Raw genomic sequence first — 18,083 nt, forward strand, 5'->3', positions numbered from 1 at the left:
GAAGCTACTTTCAGTTTGAAAAAAATTGTTGGAAATAAAAAGTCTTATTAAAAAAACCTTCATATTTCCTAAAAATCTCTTACTATAAAATAAACAAAAACAAAAAGCAAACTCCTGCATGAACACAGGAAAACATCTTTCAACTGTCTCCATAACTGAGCCATATTATAATGTGCTGACGGCAGGAGTCAAAGGAACAAGGGAAGCCTTTTTGAGGAGGAACATATGTGAAATCAAGATCTCCTGACCACACGTGGATAGTATGCATACTTTTAAAGCACCAGAAGTATGAAGTATCCTTTGATTATCATTTTAATCCAAGCTTTTGATAGCAGTTGACTTACAGGTAAGTATTTCTAATTCCATAGCTTATAGGACAAGAGAAAACAAAAACAAAAACTTCCCACCTCTGGTAGCAAAGAAATGGTGACTTCATTCACCACAGCAGAAAGAGACAAGGCTATTGCAAGAAAGAGACATAGGCTATTGCAAGAAAGAGACATAGGCTATTGATCACAGTACAACTCACGCTTTATTCCATCGTGATTGGTATACTTGTAGGATCAGTACAGCAAGAGACTAAAATCAGTGCAGAATTTCTCTGGACTAAAGGACCGTGAAAGGCATGACTGGTTTTGGCACACAGAGTGGATAACCATACACTGGCTGTAACAGGATGGTCAGTACGATAAAATGCACGAATCTAACACCATGTGGAAATCATGTCTGAGTTCTGTAGAATGTAAAGGAGTAAATAATCAGGAAGACTAACATGCAACTCTAAATAAGTCACATTGTTCATCTACAGACTATTTCTCCCCTTCTAGATGAAGAGATGGCCTTAGTAGCCTCTTCACAGTAGCTTAAAAGAGCAATCAATACACAGGAGAGAGATCTGCCTGCTGATTTCTATAGCAAGTCATCACAGTTGAAGAAGTCATGCTAAATCATGTACTTTCTCTATATGGTCCTTAGTAAGTTGAATCTTACTGACCAAGTGATTCTGACTCAACTTTTATTTACTTAAATACAATCTCTAATGTCTTTATAACGTCAAAAAGCAGTTTCTGTTAGCTTTTCCTTATAAATCACAATGGACGAGAGGGGAACCTAGGTAACGGGGTAGCGGGTTGTCTTTCCTCTTCAAAGATAACGTGATGCCGATGAGCACACCAAAGGAATACTACTTCTATGCTGCAAATACTGTAGGTTTTCACATCAGCATATCACAGACAGAGTCCAAAGAAGCCAGCCTTGTCGGTGATGTAGCAGTGCAGAATAAGATTCTGTAGAAGAGGCACATAGATTCTAAGTGATTTCTTGAGACAAAGAGAAGGAAAGATGGAACGATGAAAAGAAAAGGAAAAGTGAAAACAGCCTTCTGTAGAACAAATGGTTCAAAAGAAAAATTGATTCACTTGCAATTTTCTAAACATAATAGAGAACAGTTCTCTAGTGTGGAAAGCTAGAAATAAAGATATTGGAAATTATATGCCAGTTAGCTGTACTATTAAGACTGAAGTGGCTGATTGAGTGAGTTTTCCTGTGGTTGTTTTTGAGGAAGGATTTCTGTTCTTGCCAGCATAGGGCCGGATTTAACCCCAAAGGGCAACCATAACTACTGAGGACAATTTTTCTTTATTAACTTGGGCATGTGGGTAACATTCATTCTCTCTGTGGTAAAAACATATTATTCACCCATGATGAGACAGTTGGAAGTATGCCAGTGACCAAGATACGTTTCAGTCATAGGATGCATGAAATTAGATATCTGAACGTGATATGAATATTAAAGTCAAGCAAAAAGAAAAAGAAGGAGGAGAAGGAACTTCTTCTAAGTCTGACATAAAATGATCGAATAAACGAAAAAAATAGTAGTTAAGGTTGTCTTGGTTTGCTCAGAGGTTTCTCACTTCCATTGGTTCAGGGGGAGATGAAATGAATGAAGGTATTCTCTCTTGGTCACCAAACATGAGGAATGTCTGATTACAGACACCTTAGGTGAGCCTAGCAAGACGTGAAGTAGCATTCCTTAAACTCCCTGAATCTTAATCTTAGCCATAGGCAATACAGGAAAGGTGGAGATGACTGGGAAGTTTGATAACATGCCTGGATCAGTCACCATTCCTTGGAAAGTACCATTTCCCTGGTCTGCTAAAAGACCGATTCTTTCATTTAAGTAAAAGACAACCATCTCTCCCTTCACTGCGGCATTGTTCTTTGTTAAGAGATTCGTGTCAGTTTAAGGTTGTGTAATTGGAAGGCTACAGAGGAGAGAAGTTTTAATTGAATTCCACAGTAAATATTCACGGATATTTCAAAGTAGAATTGTCCATTGTCTGCGGCTGATTTCAAGCACCAAGCCTATCACTTCCTGAACATGCTCCATCTGGCTCGCACTAGACCATCAATAATCATTTTTAGATGTAATGTCTCTTTTGAAAGAAATAACTCTGTAGGTCAGCAAAAAAATAACTGTAGATTAAGGGGTAGAAGCCTGGAAACAGGGTGAGTCACAATGGGGGGAAATGAAAGTAAATTGAAAGAAAAAAATAAGTCTATTCCCCCAGGTCTGTATATGGCCAGTAATAAAGCAAAAATTCATGGAATGTGACTTAAAGACTTTCTAAAGTGTTGTACTCATGGGGTGTGTCCAAGCTTCCTGACCTGCAACTCCCTAGCAACCAACTGGTGCTGAATTCACCTTCCTAGGTGTGGTGCCCTACTTCTTCTAGAATTTAGATCTCTGGGGCAAACCCCACTGGGATGTGCCTCTGTGCAGTGAACTCCCCCCTAAACAGCCGCTCTGATTTTGGTCACGGTTCTGCTGAGAGGCCTGTTTGTTTGACCCTCTGCGGGTAAGTGGTGGTGGCGGCAGATGTAGCGGTGAGGCAGAAAGACTACCGGCAGACAGGGTCGACCTGCAGGGAGATGTACAGAAGGCGAGACCCCGGATTCTACCCAAGGTCAAGGTGACTGTGATAGAAGTGGGAAAGTTTTCATACTTCAGATGGAAACAAAGAGGGAAAGGAGGAGGATCCACAGACCAGGGAATTTCATAGGAGCCAAAGATAATTAATGATATACAGAAAGAAAATCCAGCTTAGCTGACTGATCAAAAAGACATTCTTCGGTTTATATTGGCAAGTAAACAATTTTCACACCGATAACACAAACACTAAAATGAGTGTTTCCTTACAATTATTAATCACATTTGAATAATTCATTAGCTCTATATTTTCTAGATTGCTTAATTCATTGAGCAAATCCACAGTTTAGGTACCACCTCGAGGGGAGGGGCTGGGGGAGGTGCAGAACGAAGCAATTAAATTTAGAATTGTAGACCAGTGTTAGTAGCAGAGTGGCATAAGAGATTGTCAATGAAAACGGTAGGGATGGGTACAGTTATCGGCCTTACAAGTGCAGTACTGCCGGCAACAAGGGAGGGACTGCGACTCAGGAGTCTACTTTCTTGTTAATTAAAATCGAGCAGCAGGTCAGCAGCCCGTCCACCTTTTCCATTTCCGAATGGCTCACGGGGATCAGCATATGGTCCTTCAGCTTTTCATAAACCTGCGGGAGGAATCAAGGAAAAGTAGAGAAGAAGGCTTATGTTTCTGCCTCTGTCTTCCCTGGCCCCCAGGCCCACCCCCTCCACCTGGGGTAGAGGATTCATTTAGCTTGTAAGTTTAGGCTTTTCACCCATTGAACCCCAAGATATGCATGGAACCAAGACCACACACATGCCTACAGCGATACTCAGAGAGCTAGCAGCATTGGTTAACCACTAGCTCTATGCTCTAACCTCAAAGCCGAAGATGTGTCAGAAATGTGGTTGTTACTAGAAAGGCCTTTACTCTGCCCTTGTCATTGCTAGATTAAGTGATATCTGAAAGTTGGTGGACGTGTTTACAGGCTGAGTATGACTCTCTCTCCACGCTTCAAAACCCTCTCAACTACAGTGTTCCTTTCCTTAATAAGACCATTGGAAAAACTTGACAAAGTATAATTTAAGTGAAGGATTTCAAGTCAAACTGCTTTTAAATTACAGGTGTGTGAATTTTAGAGCACCTTTTGACACGAATAGAAAGAAAGCATGTGTCAAACCTTCAAATTAACAGTCCACAGATTTTTTCTGTGATGATAAAACAAAGAACTTTTTTTTTTAAAAAAAAGGCAAAATCACTTGAAAACACACTGCCTAAAAACAATCTACCATGCCTCTGTAGGATGTACTTTGGTACAGTGGTTAATTAAGAGTGCTGGAACCACACAGAGTTGGGTTCCAGCCCCAGTTCTGCCAACTTACTGCTCCAAGTGTAATTTCGGTCAAGTGGCATCCCCTTGGGATTATTTCTCTGTAAGATTGGAGTAATAATAGCACCCTCACAGGGCTGCTGTAAGGAATGAATAAGACAGTACATGCGGTGTGCCTGGCACAGGGGAAGCGCTCAATAAACATGATGTTACTGTTTCTGGTGGTAGACCCAGGGCCGAATTCAGAAGCAGTTAACGATCATCTTGTTATCGGATGATTGATGTGGCTGAAGGGGTACGAATGATCCAGAGCTGTGTTTCTTCAAGTGAGTTCAGTGACCAGGGTGCTTACTGACATTGCAGATTCTAAGGTGGGGAGGTCTAGGAACCTGTATTTTTAACAACCCTGATGCACATTAAATTGTGAGACCCACTATTCATCTGAGAGCTGGTTAAGCCCCAGTCCAGGGGGTCAGGGGTCCTATATTTTCCTCAGGTTCACATTTTCAGCCATGGAAGAAGAAAAAAAAATTATCTATTTATCCTCTTCCCCTGCTCTCTTTTTAATCTGCTGAGGGGGATCCTTCCTGACTAGGAGGATAAGCCTAGTAATTATACAGTACTGCATATTTAAAAGGTAGCATAAACTATTTCCTAAAAGTTTTAAAGCTTAAGATTTAAAAAAAAGAGAGAGAGATCAGTGGTTACTAAGACTCTTCTGTAATGCTTACTATCAATATCTTGCTCCTCTGGACAGAGATGAACATACTGAAATGCCTAAAAAAGATATGAACACTTGAAGGATCTATGGACCAACACCCTTAATCTGCTTGGTATGATTAAATTGAAATTACCAAAGTATACAGATGAGACTGGCAGAGTGCCCTGAAAGACTGGGAAGATTTTCTCAGACCAGGAAGGAATTCCATACGGAGGGGGCAATTCCCTGGCTGGCACATAAATGCAGAGCTGCTTGGAGGGACCAGTTGGCTGGTTCCAAGTGTGCTGTATTTATATTTCTTCTTGTTCTATCCTTTCAGGCCTTTGTTGCCTAGGATGCGTAGCCCCTGCTTTTGAGCACCCTTCTCTTTGGGTCATTCCTACTTCTCTGACTGAAGAAACAAATGACCCTCTGATGAGTGGCAGCTTAGATTTGTCAGAAAACAATGAGCAGTTGGCCATCTAATTGTAGGTCTCTATGCCTAATGAGCATGTCAGTGTCAGGAAGTACATTTAATCAGAGCTGGAGCACAGACTTGGGAGATCCAAATACTCATTTGAAAAGGTCTGAATACCAGGCATGATCATCTCAATTACTTCGCATGCATTAGTGACCAATGACACTAACGAGAAGAGCGAGTTAAATAAACTTTCCTTCGGCCCTAAATTATGTTATCCTTGTACATTTTGGAGATTAATCCTTTGTCAGTTGCTTCATTTACAAATATTTTCTCCCATTCTGAGGGGTGGGATAGGGAGGGTGGGAGGGAGGGAGACGCAAGAAGGAAGAGATATGGGATCATATGTATACGTATAACTGATTCGCTTGGTTATAAAGCAGAGACTAACACACCATTGTAAAGCAATTATACTCCAATAAAGATGTTTAAAAAATCATATGAAAATAAATAAATAAATTATGTTATCCTTTTGGCTTTCCTAATGATGTGTATAGGGGAAAAGGAAGCCCTGTTATTTGTCACTCTATTGTGAAAAAAATCCCTAGGCAGGAAGGCTGCAAAGGGAGGCCTACTCAGCTGCTGTGGCAGGAAGGACTTTCTTTTTTACCTTTGCACTTTCTGGATACTCTTCTGGGGTTCGGTGCAGCAAGACGTGGCCTTTATTGGGGATATTTAGATATAAGCAGTTTGCGGCCGTGTCATCAGGCACAGTGAGTTTGTCGTAGCGGTGGTCACTCATCTGTTGCATGATCTACAACGAGAAACAAAGCAGGCCTAAGCAGAGCGTCTCCCACACTTGCCAACAGAAGGAGGGCAGTGTGGTGGGATAAAAGCTTGCAATCCGTACCTAAGAATGTTCCTCTGTGTTGAAGTTCCCGTCTATTACCTCTAGACACTTAGAACCAGAAGAGGAAAACTGGATGTAGCTACGATTCTCTGGAAGAATTGTAAGGGTTCTTCTTGTTCTTTCAAAAGTATGTGTTTGTCTCTAAGTTTTCCGGATGCGCAGGCTCAGCGGCCATGGCTCACGGGCCCAGCCACTCCGCGGCACATGGGATCTTCCCGGACCGGGGCACAAACCCGCGTCCCCTGCATCAGCAGGCGGACTCTCAACCACTGCGCCACCAGGGAAGCCCAGTCTCTAAGTTTTTAAGGGTTTTAAAACGATTATTTTTTTCATAAGATCTATCAGAAAGACACATAGACAAAAGGCCCAGCTGGGGTTTTGATGACATCCTCAGCTGAGTAAGCAGGGCTGCTCTGGTCTATAGGGAAAAAGGATCATAGCAGTAATCAGAACGGTCGGTAGCAGTAATCAGAATGGTCAGTTAACTGATTTAGCAATAACTGCACACACACACACACACACACACACACACACACACACACACACAAACATAATTTCCTCTTCTAGGTACATTTAAATTGAATTCATTTGTCTTTTGGCAGGTGCTGCCCTTAATACAATGAACATAAAAATCCCTTGGGGAGAATGTTAAAATCATATTCCAAGGCCATGCCCCCTTGGCATGATTCTGGTTTGGCAGGTTTGAGGTGAGGCATAGTAATTTGTATTCTGGAGCCCTCCAGGTAATTCTGAGGCAGATGGTCCCTGGACCACACTTGGAGAAAAACTGACTTAGCAGGTCCATTCATCAAATGAAGGGTTTATTAGTACCTTAGTATAAAATAACTTAAAGTAAGACAAAAATGAATTCTGCAAAGAACTTAAAATATTGATATCTCATCTTCAGCCCCTCAACAAATTAAAACAAAAATGCAAAGAACAACATTCCCCATTCCCCTGCACCCCTCCCCCACGCCAAAAATATCCAAACATTAAAAACAAAAACAAGTATGATTTTGGGCTTACTCATGTAGACCTCTTTCTATTCGTTATCATTATCTATATGTTTTAAGGAATCTGCCAAAATGTCATGCCATGGAGGTATAAGAAGATCTTTTCACTGTCTGGTTCTAATCTATCTTTCCAGCTAGGTCTTCCTTTGCCCCTCAAGATTTGTGTGGAAATGGGCCTCATATTATAGGACCCCAGAGTTAGGTCTCTTGTCTACTAAGTCATGGAGGCACTGAACAGTAAGATTTACGGTGTGTAAGAGCAGAAGAGACGCCACGCTCCCTGCAGAAACTCCACTCCCAAGAGGATGTGAAGAGTACAGATGGTAAGGCCTTCTTGACTCACCAATCAGGTAATCCATTCTCTTCTCCAAGTGGGGAATATGTCAAGAGCAGACAGAAACCAGGAATAATATGATAATGGAATATCCTTCACAGAGAAGGAAACAACAGGAGTGGGGATGAGCTTAAGCACTACATCAAAGGCTCAGAGACACAAAGATAAACAGACATAAATCCAGTTTTTGAAGAGGTCACAGGCTAATGGAGGAGACTGTCAGACAAATAGACAATTATATTACAATAAGAACAGGCAGAGCACCATGCTAAACATTTTACATTTATTACTGAATCCCCAAATTCCCATTTTACAGATGAAGAAGTTGGACTGAGAGAGGTCAAATAACTAGCTCAAGGTCATAATGGTAGATTTAAACCCAGACCTGTGCAACTCAAAACTTTATTAATCATCTCACTTTGCTCTTTCTTGACTTCCAGAGCTGCAGCAAAATCTCTCTCCTACAAACTACCATATCATCTACTTTTTCACACTTATTTGGTACTTTAAATTTATGGTCAAAATTAATCATGGTACCATTCATTCTCTTTTTGTGTGTAATCCTGTTATGACACGGTACAGTTTCGACTTGACTGGACATCTCTTTCGCACTTTTTTTTTTTTTTTTTAAGAACCTGTGACTGTTTATTGAAGTTGTTTATCTAGACTTTTCAGGAATTACTGGGCTCTATTTGATTTATTTATTTATTTTTGCTGTGTTGGATCTTCATTTCTGTGCGTAGGGCTTTCTCTAGTTGTGGCAAGCGGGGGCCACTCTTCATCACGGTGCGCGGGCCTCTCACTATCGCGGCCTCTCTTGTTGCAGAGCACAGGCTCCAGACGCGCAGGCTCAGTAGTTGTGTGGTTCACGGGCCTAGTCGCTCCGCGGCATGTGGGATCCTCCCAGAACAGGGCTCGAACCCGTGTCCCCTGCATTAGCAGGCAGATTCTCAACCGCTGCGCCACCAGGGAAGCATCTTTTTAACATCTTTATTGGGGTATCATTGCTTTACAATAGTGTGTTAGTTTCTGCTTTATAACAAAGTGAATCAGCTATACATATACATATGCTCCCATGTGTCTTCCCTCTTGCGTCTCCCTCCCTCCCACTCTCCCCATCCCACCCCTCCAGGCTGTCCCAAAGCCCCGAGCTAATATCCCTGTGCCTTGCGGCTGCTTCCCCCTAGCTATCTACCTTACTACGTTTGTTAGTGTGTATATGTCCATGACTCTCTCTCGCCCTGTCAAAACTCACCCTTCCCCCTCCCCATATCCTCAAGTCCGTTCTCCAGTAGGTCTGCGCCTCTATTCCTGTCTTATCCCTAGGTTCTTCATGACATTTTTTTCCCTTAAATTCCATATATATGTGTTAGCATACGGTATTTGTCTTTTTCTTTCTGACTTACTTCACTCTGTATGACAGACTCTAGGTCTATCCATCTCATTACAAATAACTCAATTTCATTTCTTTTTAAGGCTGAGTAATATTCCATTGTGTATATGTGCCACATCTTCTTTATCCATTCGTCTGATGATGGGCGCTTAGGTTCTTTCCATCTCCGGGCTATTGTAAATAGAGCTGCAATGAACATTTTGGTACATGACTCTTTTTGAATTTTGGTTTTCTCAGGGTATATGCCCAGTAGTGGGATTGCTGGGTCATATGGTAATTCTATTTGTAGTTTTTTAAGGAACCTCCATACTGTTCTCCATAGTGGCTGAACCAATTCACATTCCCACCAGCAGTGCAAGAGTGTCCCCTTTTCTCCACACCCTCTCCAGCATTTATTGTTTCTAGATTTTTTGATGATGGCCATTCTGACTGGTGTGAGATGATATCTCATTGTAGTTTTGATTTGCATTTCTCTAATGATTAATGATGTTGAGCATTCTTTCATGTGTTTGTTGGCATTCTGTATATCTTCTTTGGAGAAATGTCTGTTTAGGTCTTCTGCCCATTTTTGGATGGGGTTGTTTGTTTTTTTGTTATTGAGCTGCATGAGCTGCTTGTAAATTTTGGAGATTAATCCTTTGTCAGTTGCTTCATTTGCAAATGTTTTCTCCCATTCTGAGGGTTGTCTTTTCGTCTTGATTATGGTTTCCTTTGCTGTGCAAAAGCTTTGAAGTTTCATTAGGTCCCATTTGTTTATTTTTGTTTTTATTTCCATTACTCTAGGAGGTGGGTCAGAAAGGATCTTGCTATGATTTATGTCATAGAGTGTTCTTCCTATGTTTCCCTCTAAGAGTTTGATAGTTTCTGGCCTTACATTTAGGTCTTTAATCCATTTTGAGCTTATTTTTGTGTATGGTGTTAGGGAGTGATCTAATCTCATACTTTTACATGTACCTGTCCAGTTTTCCCAGCACCATTTATTGAAGAGGCTGTCCTTTCTCCACTGTACATTCCTGCCTCCTTTATCAAAGATAAGGTGTCCATATGTGCGTGGGTTTATCTCTGGGCTTTCTATCCTGTTCCACTGATCTATCTTTCTGTTTTTGTGCCAGTACCATACTGTCTTGATTACTGTAGCTTTGTAGTATAGTCTGAAGTCAGGGAGCCTGATTCCTCCAGCTCCTTTTCTCGTTCTCAAGATTGCTTTGGCTATTCGGGGTCTTTTGTGTTTCCATACAAATTGTGAAATTTTTTGTTCTAGTTCTGTGAAAAATGCCAGTGGTAGTTTGATAGGGATTGCATTGAATCTGTAGATTGCTTTGGGTAGTAGAGTCATTTTCACAATGTTGATTCTTCCCATCCAAGAACATGGTATATCTCTCCATCTATTTGTATCATCTTTAATTTCTTTCATCAGTGTCTTATAATTTTCTGCATACAGGTCTTTCGTATCCTTAGGTAGGTTTATTCCTAGATATTTTATTCTTTTTGTTGCAATGGTAAATGGGAGTGTTTTCTTGATTTCACTTTCAGATTTTTCATCATTAGTATATAGGAATGCCAGAGATTTCTGTGCATTAATTTTGTATCCTGCTACTTTACCAAATTCATTGATTAGCTCTAGTAGTTTTCTGGTAGCATCTTTAGGATTCTCTATGTATAGTATCATGTCATCTGCAAACAGTGACAGCTTTACTTCTTTTCCGATTTGGATTCCTTTTATTTCCTTTTCTTCTCTGATTGCTGTGGCTAAAACTTCCAAAACTATGTTGAATAAGAGTGGTGAGAGTGGGCAACCTTGTCTTGTTCCTGATCTTAGTGGAAATGCTTTCAGTTTTTCACCATTGAGGATGATGTTTGCTGTGGGCTTGTCATATATGGTCTTTATTATGTTGAGGAAAGTTCCCTCTATGCCTACTTTCTGGAGGGTTTTTATCATAAATGGGTGTTGAATTTTGTCGAAAGCTTTCTCTGCATCTATTGAGATGATCATATGGTTTTTCTCCTTCAATTTGTTAATATGGTTTATCACATTGATAGATTTGCGTATATTGAAGAATCCTTGCATTCCTGGAATAAACCCCACTTGATCATGGTGTATGATCCTTTTAATGTGCTGTTGGATTCTGTTTGCTAGTATTTTGTTGAGGATTTTTGCATCTATGTTCATCAGTGATATTGGCCTGTAGTTTTCTTTCTTTGTGACATCCTTGTCTGGTTTTGGTATCAAGGTGATGGTGGCCTCATAGAAGGAGTTTGGGAGTGTTCCTCCCTCTGCTATATTTTGGAAGAGTTCGAGAAGGATAGGTGTTAGCTCTTCTCTAAACGTTTGATAGAATTCACCTGTGAAGCCATCTGGTCCTGGGCTTTTGTTTGTTGGAAGATTTTAAATCACAGTTTCAATTTCAGTGCTTGTGATTGGTCTGTTCATATTTTCTATTTCTTCCTGATTCAGTCTTGGCAGGTTGTGCATTTCTAAGAATTTGTCCATTTCTTCCAGATTGTCCATTTTATTGGCATAGAGTTGCTTGTAGTAATCTCTCATGATTTTTTTTATTTCTGCAGTGTCAGTTGTTATTTCTCCTTTCTCATTTCTAATTCTATTGATTTGAGTCTTCTCCCTTTTTTTCTTGATGAGTCTGGCTAGTGGTTTATCTATTTTGTTTATCTTCTCAAAGAACCAGCTTTTAGTTTTATTGATCTTTGCTATCGTTTCCTTCGTTTCTTTTTCATTTATTTCTGATCTGATTTTTATGATTTCTTTCCTTCTGCTAGCTTTGGGGCTTTTTTGTTCTTCTTTCTCTAATTGCTTGAGGTGCAAGGTTAGGTTGTTTATTCGAGATGTTTCCTGCTTCTTAAGGTGGGCTTGTATTGCTATAAACTTCCCCCTTAGAACTGCTTTTGCTGCATCCCATAGGTTTTGGGTCGTTGTGTCTCCATTGTCATTTGCTTCTAGGTATTTTTTTATTTCCTCTTTGATTTCTTCAGTGATCACTTCATTATTAAGTAGTGTATTGTTTAGCCTCCATGTGTTTGTATATTTTACAGATCTTTTCCTGTAATTGATATCTAGTCTCATGGCGTTGTGGTCAGAAAAGATACTTGATACAATTTCAATTTTCTTAAATTTACCAAGGCTTGATTTGTGACCCAAGATATGATCTATCCTGGAGAATGTTCCATGAGCACTTGAGAAAAATGTGTATTCTGTTGTTTTTGGATGGAGTGTCCTATAAATATCAATTAAGTCCATCTTGTTTAATGTATCATTTAAAGCTTGTGTTTCCTTATTTATTTTCATTTTGGATGATCTGTCCATGGGTGAAAGTGGGGTGTTAAAGTCCCCTACTATGAATGTGTTACTGTCAATTTCCCCTTTTATGGCTGTTAGTATTTGCCTTACGTATTGAGGTGCTCCTATGTTGGGTGCATAAATATTTACAATTGTTATATCTTCTTCTTGGATTGATCCCTTGATCATTATGTAGTGTCCTTCTTTATCCCTTTTAATAGTCCTTATTTTAAAGTCTATTTTGTCTGATATGAGAATTGCTACTCCACCTTTCTTTTGGTTTCCATTTGCATGGAATATCTTTCTCCATCCCCTTACTTTCAGTCTGTATGTGTCTCTAGGTCTGAGGTGGGTCTCTTGTAGACAGCATATATAAGGGTCTTGTTTTTGTATCCATTCAGCCAATCTGTGTCTTTTGGTGGGAGCATTTAGTCCATTTACATTTAAGGTAATTATCGATATGTATGTTCCTATTCCCATTTTCTATATTGTTTTGGGTTCGTTATTATAGGTCGTTTCCTTCTTTTGCATTTCTTATCTAGAGAAGTTCCTTTAGCATTTGTTGTAAAGCTGGTTTGGTGGTGCTGAACTCTCTCAGCTTTTGCTTGTCTGTAAAGGTTTTAATTTCTCCATCAAATCTGAATGAGATCCTTGCTGGGTAGAGTAGTCTTGGTTGCAGGTTTTTCTCCTTCATCACTTTCAGTATGTCCTGCCACTCCCTTCTGGCTTGTAGGGTTTCTGCTGAGAGATCAGCTGTTAACCTGATGGGGATTCCCTTGTGTGTTATTTGTTGTTTTTCCCTTGCTGCTTTTAATATGCTTTCTTTGTATTTAATTTTTGATAGTTTGATTAATATGTGTCTTGGCGTATTTCTCCTTGTATTTATCCTGTATGGGACTCTCTGTGCTTCCTGGACTTGATTAACTATTTCCTTTCCCATATTAGGGAAGTTTTCAACTATAATCTCTTCAAATATTTTCTCAGTCCCTTTCTTTTTTTCTTCTTCTTCTGGAACCCCTATAATTCGAATGTTGGTGCGTTTAATGTTGTCCCAGAGCTCTCTGAGACTGTCCTCAGTTCTTTTCATTCTTTTTTCTTTATTCTGCTCTGCAGTAGTTATTTCCACTACTTTATCTTCCAGGTCACTTATCCGTTCTTCTGCCTCAGTTATTCTGCTATTGATCCTATCTAGAGTACTTTTAATTTCATTTATTGCGTTGTTCATCGTTGCTTGTTTCATCTTTAGTTCTTGTAGGTCCTTGTTAACTGTTTCTTGCATTTTGTCCATTCTACTTCCAAGATTTCGGATCATCCTTACTATCATTATTCTGAATTCTTTTTCAGGTAGATTGCCTATTTCCTCTTCCTTTGTTAGGTCTGGTGGGTTTTTATCTTGCTCCTTCATCTGCTGTGTGTTTTTCTGTCTTCTCATTTTGCTTATCTTACTGTGTTTGGGGTCTCCTTTTTGCAGGCTGCACGTTCGTAGTTCCCGTTGTTTTTGATGTCTGTCTCCAGTGGCTAAGGTTGTTTCAGCGGGTTGTGTAGGCTTCCTGGTGGAGGGGACTAGTGCCTGTGTTGTGCTGGATGAGGCTGGATCTTGTCTCTCTAGTGGGCAGGTTCACGTCTGGTGGTGTGTTTTGGGGTGTCTGTGGTGTTGTTATGATTTTAGGCAGCCTCTCTGCTAATGCGTGGGGTTGTGTTCCTGTTTTGCTAGTTGTTTGGCACAGGTTGTCCAGCACTGTGGCTTGCTGGTCGTTGAGTGAAGCTGGGTGCTGGTGTTAAGATGGAGGTCTCTGGGAGATTTCCACCGTTTAATATTATGTGGAGCTGGGAGGTCTCTTGTTGACCAGTGTCCTGAAGTTGGCTCTCCTACCTCAGAGGCAGAGCCCTGCCTCCTGGGCTGGAGCACCAAGAGCCTTTCATCCACACGGCTCAGAATAATAGGGAGGAAAAGTAGAGAGAATTATTAGAAGTATGAGGAAAGAAAGAAGGAAAGGAGGAAAGGAAGGAAGGAAGAAAGAAGCAAAGAAGGAAAGAAAGGAGGGAGGGAGGGAGGGAGGAAGGAAGGAAGGAAGGAGGGAAAGAAGGAGAAAATGTAGAGAGAATTAGAAGTATGAGGAAAGAAAGAAGGAAAGGAGGAAAGGAAGGAAGGAAGAAAGAAGCAAAGAAGGAAAGAAAGGGAGGGAGGGGGGAAGGAAGGAAGGAAGGAGGGAAAGAAGGAGAAAATGTAGAGAGAATTAGTAGAAGTATGAGGAAAGAAAGAAGGAAAGGAGGAAAGGAAGGAAGGAAGAAAGAAGCAAAGAAGGAAAGAAAGGAGGGAGGGAGGGAGGGAGGAAGGGAGGAAGGAAGGAGGGAAAGAAGGAAAAAAGACAGAAAGAAAGAAGATACAGTAAAAATAAAATAAAGTATAATATAGTTATTGTACTAAAAAATATTTAGAAAGAAAAAAAAAAAAGAACGGATAGAACCCTAGGACAAATGTTGGAAACAAAGCTATACAGAGAAAATCTTACACAGAAGCATACACATACGTGTTCACAAAGAGAGGCAAAGGGGGAAAAATCATAAATCCTGCTCCCAGAGACCACCTCCTCAACCTGGGGTGATTCGCTGTCTAAAGGAGGGAAGGAAGGAAGGAAAGAAAGAAAGAACGAAGGTAAAGTACAATAAAGTTATTACAATTAAAATTAATTATTAAGAAAAAAAAATTTTTTTTTAAAAATACCATGGACGGATAGAGCCCTAGGACAAATGTTGGAAGCAAAGCTATACAGAGAAAATCTTACACAGAAGCATACACATACACGTTCACAAAGAGAGGCAAAGGGGGAAAAAATCATAAATCCTGCTCCCAGAGACCACCTCCTCAACCTGGGGTGATTCACTGTCTAAAGGAGGGAGGGAAGGAAGGAAAGAAAGAAAGAAAGAACGAAGGTAAAGTACAATAAAGTTATTACAATTAAAATTAATTATTAAGAAAAAAAAATTTTTTTTTTAAAAAACCACGGACGGATAGAGCCCTAGGACAAATGTTGGAAGCAAAGCTATACAGAGAAAATCTTACACAGAAGCATACACATACACGTTCACAAAGAGAGGCAAAGGGGGAAAAATCATAAATCCTGCTCCCAGAGACCACCTCCTCAATTTGGGGTGATTCGTTGTCTAAAGGAGGGAAGGAAGGAAGGAAAGAAAGAAAGAAAGAACGAAGGTAAAGTACAATAAAGTTATTACAATTAAAATTAATTATTAAGAAAAAAAATTTTTTTTTAAAAAAAACCATGGACGGATAGAGCCCTAGGACAAATGTTGGAAACAAAGCTATACAGAGAAAATCTTACACAGAAGCATACACATACACGTTCACAAAGAGAGGCAAAGGGGGAAAAATCATAAATCCTGCTCCCAGAGACCACCCCCTCAACCTGGGGTGATTCACTGTCTAAAGGAGGGAAGGAGGGAAGGAAAGAAAGAAAGAAAGAACGAAGGTAAAGTTCAATAAAGTTATTACAATTAAAATTAATTATTAAGAAAAAAAAATTTTTTTTAAAAAAAAACCATGGACGGATAGAGCCCTAGGACAAATGGTGGAAGCAAGAGTATACAGACAAGATCTCACACAGAAGCATACACGCACACATTCACAAAAAGAGGAAAAGGGAAAAAAATCACAGATCTCGCTCCTAAATTCCCCCTCTTCAATTTGGGATCACTCCCTGTCTATTCAGGTATTCCACAATGCAGGGCACATCAAGTTGATTGTGGAGCTTCAATCCGCCGCCTCCGCGGCTGCCGGGAGAGACCTCCCCCTCTCCTCCCTGCTCTCACAGCTCACAGGAGCTCAGCTTTGTACCCGGCCCAGCCCCTGCGCGCAGATCGCTGGAGGGCGTCTGTTTTTTGCTCAGACAGGACGGGGTTAAAGGAGCCGCTGATTCGGGAGCTCCGGCTCACTCAGGCCGGGGGTTGGGGGATGGGGGAAGGAGGGGCACTGCGTGCGGGGCGGGCCTGCAGCGGCAGAGGCGGCGTGACGCTGCGGCAGAGGCCGGCGTGACGCTGCACCAGCCTGAGACCCGCCGTGCGTACTCCCGGGGAAGTTGTCCCTGGATCCCGGGAACCTGGCAGTGGCGGCCTGTACAGGCTCCGCGGAAGAGGGGCGCGGAGAGTGACCTGTGCTCGCACACAGCCCCCCTGGTGGCGGCAGCAGCAGCCCCAGCGTCTCCCGCCCGTCTCTGGGGTCCGCGGTTTCAGCCGCGGCTCGCGCCCGTCTCTGGGGCTCGCGCTTCCCGCCGCGGCTCGCGCCCGTCTCGGGGGCTCGCGCCCGTCTCTGGGGTTCGCGCTTTTAGCCGCGGCTCGCGCCCGTCTCTGGAGTTCCTTTAAGCAGCGCTCTTAAATCCCTCTCCTCGCGCACCAGGAAACAAAGAGGGAAGAAAAAGTCTCTTGCCTTTTCGGCCGGTGCAGGCTTTTCCCCGAACTCCCTCCCGGCTAGTCGTGGCGCACCAACCCCTTCAGGCTATGCTCAAGCCGCCAACCCCAGTCCTCTCCCTGCGCTCCGTCCAAAACCGAAACCCGAGCCTCAGCTCGCAGCCCCGCCCGCCCCGGCGGGTGAGCAGACAAGCCTCTCGGGTTGGTGAGTGCTGGTCGGCACCGATCGTCTGTGCAGGAATCTCCCCGCTTTGCCCTCCACACCCGTCGCTGTGCACCTCTCCGCGGTCCCGAAGCTCCCCCCTCCGCCTCCCGCAGTCTCCGCCCGCGGAGGGGCTTCCTAGTGTGTGGAAAGTTTTCCTCCTTCACAGCTCCCTCCCACTGGTGCAGGTGCCGTCCTTATTCTTTTGTCTCTGTTTTTTCTTTTTTCTTTTGCCCTACCCAGGTACGTGGGGAGTTTCTTGCCTTTTGGGAGCTCTGAGGTCTTCTGCCAGCCTTCAGTAGGTGTTCTGTAGGAGTTGTTCCACGTGTAGATGTATTTCTGGTGTATCCGTGAGGAGGAAGGCGATCTCCACGTCTTACTCTTCCGCCATCTTCCCCTGTCTCCCTCTTTCGCACTTTTTAATGTAAATTGTTCCCTGAGGGGATAGGTCCATAGGGTGGATCACCCACGGGTGGGGTGGGTTCTTCCTTAGAGCCCAGCCTGAGAAACCTCGTATCTATTCAAGGACATGGACAATTTAGAACTATTATAAGCAAATTAACAACATATTCAATTTAGCCCTCTTTATAAAATGGATGTGCCCGAAAATAATATGAAGAGGCTTGTTTAAGAGAAAATTTTCCAGACACAAGTAGCTCTCCTCTATTATGAATTGCTATTTAATTATATCCTAGGCAGACTTTCTTTTGGCTGCTTTCAAAAAAAAAATAATAGTAGCTTCCCTTCATTGTTGTGTAGGAGGGGACACATTAAGACGGTGAACTCTGGAAAGAGACCTGGGTTTAAGTCTCTGCTGTATCCTTTGTGAGCTATAGAAATTCAAGCTTTTTTTTGACTTCTTAGTTTCCTCATCTATAAAACTGGGATAATAATAGTCTTTGACATACTTATTGTGAAAGATAAGTGAAGATAATGAATATAATTAGGCGCTGTACTAAGCCCTTAATTAGCTACTAGTATTTTACGACAGCATGACCAGACAAACAAGGTTCAGGTTTCCAGTCTGCAGTCCCATCTACTGTTCTGGCAAGCTTTGCCCTTTAACCTCACACTTAAGATAGCCTGTTCTGAGATAAAGAAATCACCTGTGGCTCTTAGTACAAGATGAGCTGAAAGAGAAA

General features: G+C 41.7%; 1 protein-coding gene across 2 annotated transcripts in view; it reads right to left on the bottom strand.

Moving 5' to 3' along the window:
* Positions 1–294: 294 nt before the first annotated feature.
* The window catches only part of DDAH1 (dimethylarginine dimethylaminohydrolase 1), a 270,779-nt gene continuing 252,990 nt past the window's right edge, over positions 295–18,083 (bottom strand). The window contains exons 5-7 of one of the 2 annotated variants that reach the window (XM_032610649.1): positions 6,046–6,189; positions 3,419–3,573; positions 295–1,286 (exon numbers count right to left, since the gene is read on the bottom strand). In XM_032610649.1, the coding sequence (XP_032466540.1) occupies positions 3,457–3,573; positions 6,046–6,189 (261 nt within the window). In that variant the 3' untranslated portion in view covers positions 295–1,286; positions 3,419–3,456. Of the gene's footprint in view, positions 3,574–6,045; positions 6,190–18,083 lie in introns of both variants that reach the window. The other variant, XM_032610641.1, reaches the window with a different exon arrangement.

This window comes from Phocoena sinus, chromosome 1 (genome assembly GCF_008692025.1).
Source record: "Phocoena sinus isolate mPhoSin1 chromosome 1, mPhoSin1.pri, whole genome shotgun sequence".
Lineage (NCBI taxonomy): Eukaryota > Metazoa > Chordata > Mammalia > Artiodactyla > Phocoenidae > Phocoena > Phocoena sinus.